Raw genomic sequence first — 6,973 nt, forward strand, 5'->3', positions numbered from 1 at the left:
TTCAGAATAAAGCTGAAGTGCACAGCTTACTTATCACTGCTCGGACCTTTAACTGTAAGGTTTATAAGGTCATATCGTGTACAGAGCGACCCTGTCTGTGTCTACTAAAACACGCACTATATCTAGTCTACCGAATTAGGAGAGACTGTAGGCAACAGTCTCTTGTTTTTTGATCGATTGTTGGGGCTGTAATGTACAGACGCTCAATAGATCAATAGCGTACAGCTTCATAAGTCAAGAGGAGGTTCTTTGATGTTTTTGTAAGCCATTCAAGTGACAATTTTTCCTCCTGAGTAGGGATGTTAACCGATGACCGTTTGACCGTATCAACGTTAAAAGATCAAAGTTGTCGCAAGGTCACATCATTTGGGTTCGCGCACTCTCAAGATTTGCGAAAAGTAAAGGCTTCAGGCTAAAACACTCGAGGTTAGAGCCAGGGCAGACGACAGGATGAAGCGTACAAAGTGACCATTTCACTTAAAGGGTTAGTTCACCCAAAAATGAAAATTCTGTCAGTATTTACTCACCCTCATGTTGTTCCAACCCCGTAAGACCTTCGTTCATCTTCGGAACACAAATTAAGACATTTAAGATATTAAGATCGCTCCTGCATACTAGTCCATAGGCTTCTTGAGGGACTGGCTCTTGCTGTCCTCGAAAAGTCATTAAAGACATCGTTAAAATAGTCCAAGTGACTACAGGGGCTCAATCTTAAGTTTATCAAACGACGAGAACACTTTTGTGCGCAAAAAAACAACAAAAATAACGACTTTATTTCAACTATTCACTTCCTTCTCCATGAGCCTGTAAGTCAGTTAACGTAGTGTGATAGCGTAGAGCTACGTCACACGTAGGCTCACTATTGGCCGACGCTGGTCATGTGTGTGTGATGCGTGTGACGTACAATAACAGAAGCTTACGCTATTAAACTAGTAACCTGACTCGAGCAGAGGGAGAAATAAACGAATAGTTGAAATAAAGTCGTTATTTTTGTTGTTTTTTTGCGCACAAAAGTGTTCTCGTCGTTTGATAAACTTAAGATTGAGCCCCTGTAGTCACTTGGACTATTTTAACGATGTCTTTAATGACTTTTCGATGCCAGCAAGAGTCATTCCCTCAAGAAGCCTATGGAGTGATCTTAATATCTTAAATATCTTAATTTGTGTTCCGAAGATAAACGAAGGTCTTACGGGGTTGGAACAACATGAGGGTGAGTAAATACTGACAGAATTTTCATTTTTGGGTGAACTAACCCTTTAAAAGAATGACACAGATTTAAGTTGTTGGGCTTAGATTTGGAAATGCATTACATCTACATTTCAGTGGTAACAGATAAGGTGATGATGATCATCATCTTTCTTTATTATTGTTAGCACTAACGTTACCGCTACCTCAAACTAAAGCGGCGTCTCTTCGGCGCTGTCATTTTCTTAAATGAGCCACGGCAATGTCTCAAATGAGCTTCTAACGCTAGACTAACGCCTTTATTTTCAACGCGATCACCTTGTATCCAAACCATTTCGAAACTAAAAAGGAGCCATTTGTCCTCCGATTACATACAAGCTCCTTGGCGCCGTGTTTGCGGGACTCATGTTTCGCACATAGACTGTAAAAAAAGATGGACGACGCTCCTCCGCTCTTTTCCATCAGAGAGAACTGAAGCCGCCAATGTCTCGATATGACGCTGACATCTTGAGACCTGAGTCTGCGCACTTTGCGTTTTCGGGACCAGTCGTGAGCAGGAAGTAAAGCCGCGAAATCAAGGCCGCGCCCTCATTCTCGCTGAGTCAAACGCAAGCGCACGCCCCGCACTTTCATTAAGTGTCCTCTGTCTGCTTCGTTCTTCTCCAATGATGTCTGCTGATTGCAGAACCTCGTTAAAATACGGTAAATACAACTACTAACCACATAATCAACATAATTAAAAAAGTCCGCTGGTGCTTCAGTGACTACCTCGCACAGAGAACCTGTCAATCATGATGTCAGAGCACCGTTTTTATCATCACATAACTAACTAAAAACAAACTTATTTTAAAAACGAACACTTGAAATTACATCAACGTGATAGAAACCACATTAAATGACAGAAACTATCTTTGGAAAAAGGATATGTAAAGTGTAATTTAATTGTTTAGTTGGTCTCGCGTCCCATTGAATAACATGGGGAGGCGGGGGTTATGAGCTATACTAGGTCCGGTCACAGGGGGGCGATCGAGACGTTTTGGCTTAACTTTTGAGGGCTTGTGCGGCACGCTTGGTTTCGCACTGTATGGGGATTTTAAAAAAGTAACATGAGAGGAAGGGCAGCGCTGGGGTGTGTGTTTGAGTGGGAGGCAGAGTTGTGAAATCGCAGGCGCGGCTCAAAATGGCTGTTATTTCAAATAACGTAGCATATTTTAAACCAATCGGTTAACCGGTTTTAACCAGCTAATGAGGCTCGGTGGTCGGTCCAGAAAATTTTTAGTTTTCGCCATCCCTACTCCTGAGCTTAATCATATCAATAGTTTTTAGCAGTCCTAAAGCTGATTTTTGCCCTTCAAGTCGCTAAAACGCATACAACTTGTGCAAATAAATTGCAAGTTACTATGTTGGAATTGTAATGCGTTTTTCTGTCTTTCACGCAGGTCTGTTACGTGAGAGTTTTATGGATGAGCCTGAAAGTCTTGTTACTTTGAACCTGCTGGTCGTTGCTGCAGTCTCTGCATTCTCCACCGGGGCGGCACTCTCGGGTCTGGCAGTGTGCTGGATTATGGGCCAGAAACACCGTCACCGTTCGCATAGCAACACTCCGTCGTCCAGTAGTCAGCGGAAGAGTGAGAAAGAGCGTTGCATGATGGGACAAAGCAGGAGCGGCTCCGTGATGAGCGTATCCCGGCACAGCGGCGCAGACCGGCCGCGCTCACAAGGTGAGACGCTCTTCGTCATGCCCAATGGTTGGGTCAAAGCGGGCGACTTGGATCCAGGTCTACTTCCCACACCCGAGCAGACTCCTCTGCAGCAGAAACGTGGGCTACGCCTGTCTGATTCTGGATCCAGCTGGGACCAAAGTCAGACCTTCTTGAGCTCAGTTGGTACCCAGTGCCCACCTCCACCATCCACCTTGTTTCTCAGCTCTAAACTCCTGCAAGGAAACGGCCGACGCCACGAGGAAGCCATCGAAACCGGTATCGACCGCCAACGCTACGTCTCCCTCTCCAAGTATCGGGATCAGGGAATACGCCCAGGCACTCTTCTTCGCAAGTCAGCAGGCGAATACAACTACCCCATGACTCCCCAAGACTCCCCCGACCGGCGGAGAGTGGTGTCGGCCCCCAGCACCCAGATAGAGTACAGCGGAGAGCCTCTTCGCTGGACCCACGAAGGCTACATCTTCAGCAGTCACGGCATACCTCCAACAGGCCACCACTACACCACGTCCTCGCAGCATCCCGCGGGATTGACGCGCACCGTGCTTCATGGGTCCCGGGGGCTCATCGACCTGGCGGACTTCAGTCACCTGCTCGGGAAGGGAGGAAGCGATCGGACAACGACGGGCCAGTGAATGACGAGAAGCAAGGTAGCAGGGAATTGTAGAAACGTAAGCGGCTGAAACCTCCCGTGGACTGCAGAGCGCAACCTGGCCAACCACAGTAGCTCACTGTTGCTCTCTCTCTCTCTGTCTTTATGTCTTTTCTCACCTGCCCGTCATCCTTTTCCTCATTTGTCTGGAACGGCTTGCATGAGGACGAGCCAAACCGGACCTCACTGACTACAAGAAGAGTGGCCATTTCAAATGGATAGACCTCTTTCTCTTCTTCTCTCTCACAATTACACACATGTAGGCAGAGACTTGCTTTTCCCAGTACTGTAGCTCTCATTCTTGCTGACTGACTACGAGTGTGACTTACCAAACCTTATTGCCCCTTTATCCGATGGAGGAAAGAACCTTAGCCATCTTGAAGACTATCTATCTCTGAATATGTTCACACCTAAACTCTCTTTAGCAGGTTACCCTTTCAGCAAATTTGTAAGTTTGATATGACGGCAGCATTTCATTTGGGAATTGGGACAATTGTTCAATACAGAAACAACCAAGAACCCAATGAGTAATGACTCGGTAAACAGTGGTCAATCTCGTATGATTCTGGTCAATACCAAACTGAGGAGGGCATCTTATTTACATTAGTGTAAATTCTGCAGGAGCAGATTTGGACAGATCAACTGGTCAGAAGGAACAGAACTTTCGCTTCGGAATTACTGATTTATTAAAAAAAATATAACTTGTTGTAGCCCATCAAATTTACACTTTATAAAAAAACGTAAATAGCAGTGTTGTAGTACTTGAGTCTGGACAAGAGCAGATTCAGACTCAAGTCCGAGCCCAAGACCGTATATTTATGACTAGTCAAGACCAGGTCATTTGAGGCGGAGTCCAAATGCTCCCGAAATGATCTTGAAATTTTTTTTTTTATTATTATTAAATGGGAAAGTAAGGAGAAGCAGATTATATAGAGGGCCACATTGCCCCAAATTATCAGTCTCCATCTACGATACTTTTTCCATTACAAACGCTTGTGTGAGACATCATTTCTTGTGGGCGGGGCCTCGTTCGCTTTGCGAGATTTGCGGTACGCCATTTGCTCTGATGCATCACTTTGACCAAAATGTATGGATGTATGGATAGAAAAGATTTTTCTTTTGTATGCTTGGAAACTTGAGTGAGCTGAGGCATTTACCTCAGTATTACCTCGGCCCTGAGTTCAGACTTCACACGAGAGAGAGACGGAAAGAGAGAAAGCTTTGGTCGGGTGAGTTTCGTGGCCTCAACAACATGAATTTCTGTGTAGCTCTGTGAGTTTAATCAGAGGACTCTCTGAGAATTTACGAACACGCTGGAGTCCAAGTTTTTTGTCTTTTTGTTCGGTTTCTTCCTTTTTGTACAGTGGATTTTTTACACAATATGTAACACGTAACATGGAACACAGAACTGAGGTAAACACACCCGCTGTTTTCTAGAAGGACGCGATTAGAGACGGAGAAAGAGAGACTCTGTCCTGAAGACTCTTCTTAAAGATGCTGTTTCGCCGAGCAAAGGAGAGCAAACGAAAATGCTAGAGAAGAGGAATCACATTACGTGAACTAAACGGTCTACAAAGTCAATGAATGTCATGTGATTTGAAGCCAGTTATGATATTGGGTGTGTCTGTGAAATAACCAATCATTTTGTTTATCACATCCATCATAATATATTTCCCTTCCTTTTTGTATTTATTTGTTTTGTTTTTTAGTCATGGAAGTCCTTTCAAAAGTTCTAGATCATCAACACGGGTAATTGATTGCGTGTTTTCAGTCATGTACCTGGGAACTGTCAGAGTGAAATCCCTGTGTGTCCCTATGTGAGAATACTAAAAGAGTAGCATAATCAAATCTACACCGAAAGACTCACTGGCTCTGTACCAAACCCTAGAGTTGCCTACCTAGACAGCATTGAAGGTTGAGTCTAAAAAACTATTTTGCCTTGCCAAATTCGAAGACTTGAAGCAACTCAAGCCTTATTCAGAAGGGATTAGTTTTACATTATTTCCAGAGCTTCTCAGTCATTTTAGTCCTGTCCAAATGTGCCATCTCAGTTATATCTTCGGACAATGTTAGTAAAGATTACTGCACCTTTTACCTCCTGTAAAATGGTCCTAAAAATTACCTCAGGTAAGGCAAATCCCGTGTGAATTAACCAGCTATAAATATTAGCATAAATATTCTTTTATTTCTAGTTTAAATTTAGGTTTTTCAAGTATGGAGGCTCTTGAAGAACAGTTCATTTTAGGCGGTGGGGCAAGTCTGTGGCAAACCTCAAGTGTTTTCCACATACCGCTCAGATCAAACAAGGTAAAAGCACTTGTTAGAGAAACTTCTTGCTTTAGGTAAGTGCCTATTACCAACAGAATCCAATCAGTTAATTAATGAATCGTTTGACTGGACCAAACTGTTATATCAGGAAGCAACGTAATACGCACATCACTACAGCGATGCAGTAAATTACATTACTCCATCTACCCTTGTGAAACTAATCCCGTCCGAATAGGGCTTTATATTGCATACATTTATCAGTTCAAGCATTCTGTGGGAATCAAACCCATGACCTTGATATAGCTGGCTCCATGTTCTGCTGTTTGAGCCAGAAGAATAAATTCAGACTTTATCCACAAGTTTCCTACGCCCCATGAGGCCTTTGCGTCAAAAGTGGGCGTGTCTTCCGGTTGGAAGTAAACAAAGCGCGACTTGACATACTTCACACTCGTTCATTCAACAGTTGACAGTCATTCAAGTTATAGCGATCCAAACTAGCTAACGATGTGGGAAGACAACCTCAACGAAATTAAAAAGGGTGAAATAACAGTACCTTTACCCTCCGCAGTTGTTGGTTGGGAGTATTATAATTACATTATTAATAATCAATACTCATCAAGGCATGGTGACAGACAGTTGTGTGAGCTGACAAACAATTAAAATAAAAAGTACACACTTAGTCATTGTGCTTTGGAGTTTATTCAAAATTATAAATGAATGTGCTGTCAACACAGGCTTTGATCCTGAGTTTAGGTGTAACATCAGTAGCGAACAGCCAAACACATGCTGATAGTGTTTATAGAATATTAAGAATTTAAACAAATGTACACGGGAAGATTCGTCGTCTTTTGGGAGGTGATGGACAGTGTTGGGAGTAACGCATTACAAAAGTAATACATTACAGTAACATATTACTTTTTGCTGTAACGCAGTAGTGTAAGGCATTACTAATGAATTTTCAGTAATATTTTACTCGTTACATGTTCAGTGAGGCTTGTATTACAGTTGTATTACAGTGTATTGTCTGCTTTTACTTCTTAAAGGCAACAGACTATGTGAAAGTTTTAAAGCAGTCTTTTAGTGCCAGTTCAGAGCGGTCGCGTCTGTAACATTGTTTTTTCCTCATAAATGCGAACACGAAAACTAA

At 43.0% G+C, this 6,973-nt stretch overlaps 1 protein-coding gene across 2 annotated transcripts in view; it reads left to right on the plus strand.

The window, feature by feature from the left end:
• The window catches only part of sema6ba (sema domain, transmembrane domain (TM), and cytoplasmic domain, (semaphorin) 6Ba), a 151,274-nt gene extending 144,590 nt beyond the window's left edge, over positions 1 to 6,684 (plus strand). For both annotated transcript variants that reach the window (XM_039676830.2, XM_089131475.1), the window contains one exon: positions 2,625 to 6,684. In XM_039676830.2, coding sequence (XP_039532764.2) covers positions 2,625 to 3,541 — 917 coding nt within the window. In that variant the 3' untranslated portion in view covers positions 3,542 to 6,684. The remainder of the gene's footprint in view (positions 1 to 2,624) is intronic.
• Positions 6,685 to 6,973: the final 289 nt, after the last annotated feature.

Source organism: Pimephales promelas, chromosome 5 (assembly GCF_988280905.1).
Source record: "Pimephales promelas chromosome 5, fPimPro1.hap1.1, whole genome shotgun sequence".
NCBI lineage: Eukaryota > Metazoa > Chordata > Actinopteri > Cypriniformes > Leuciscidae > Pimephales > Pimephales promelas.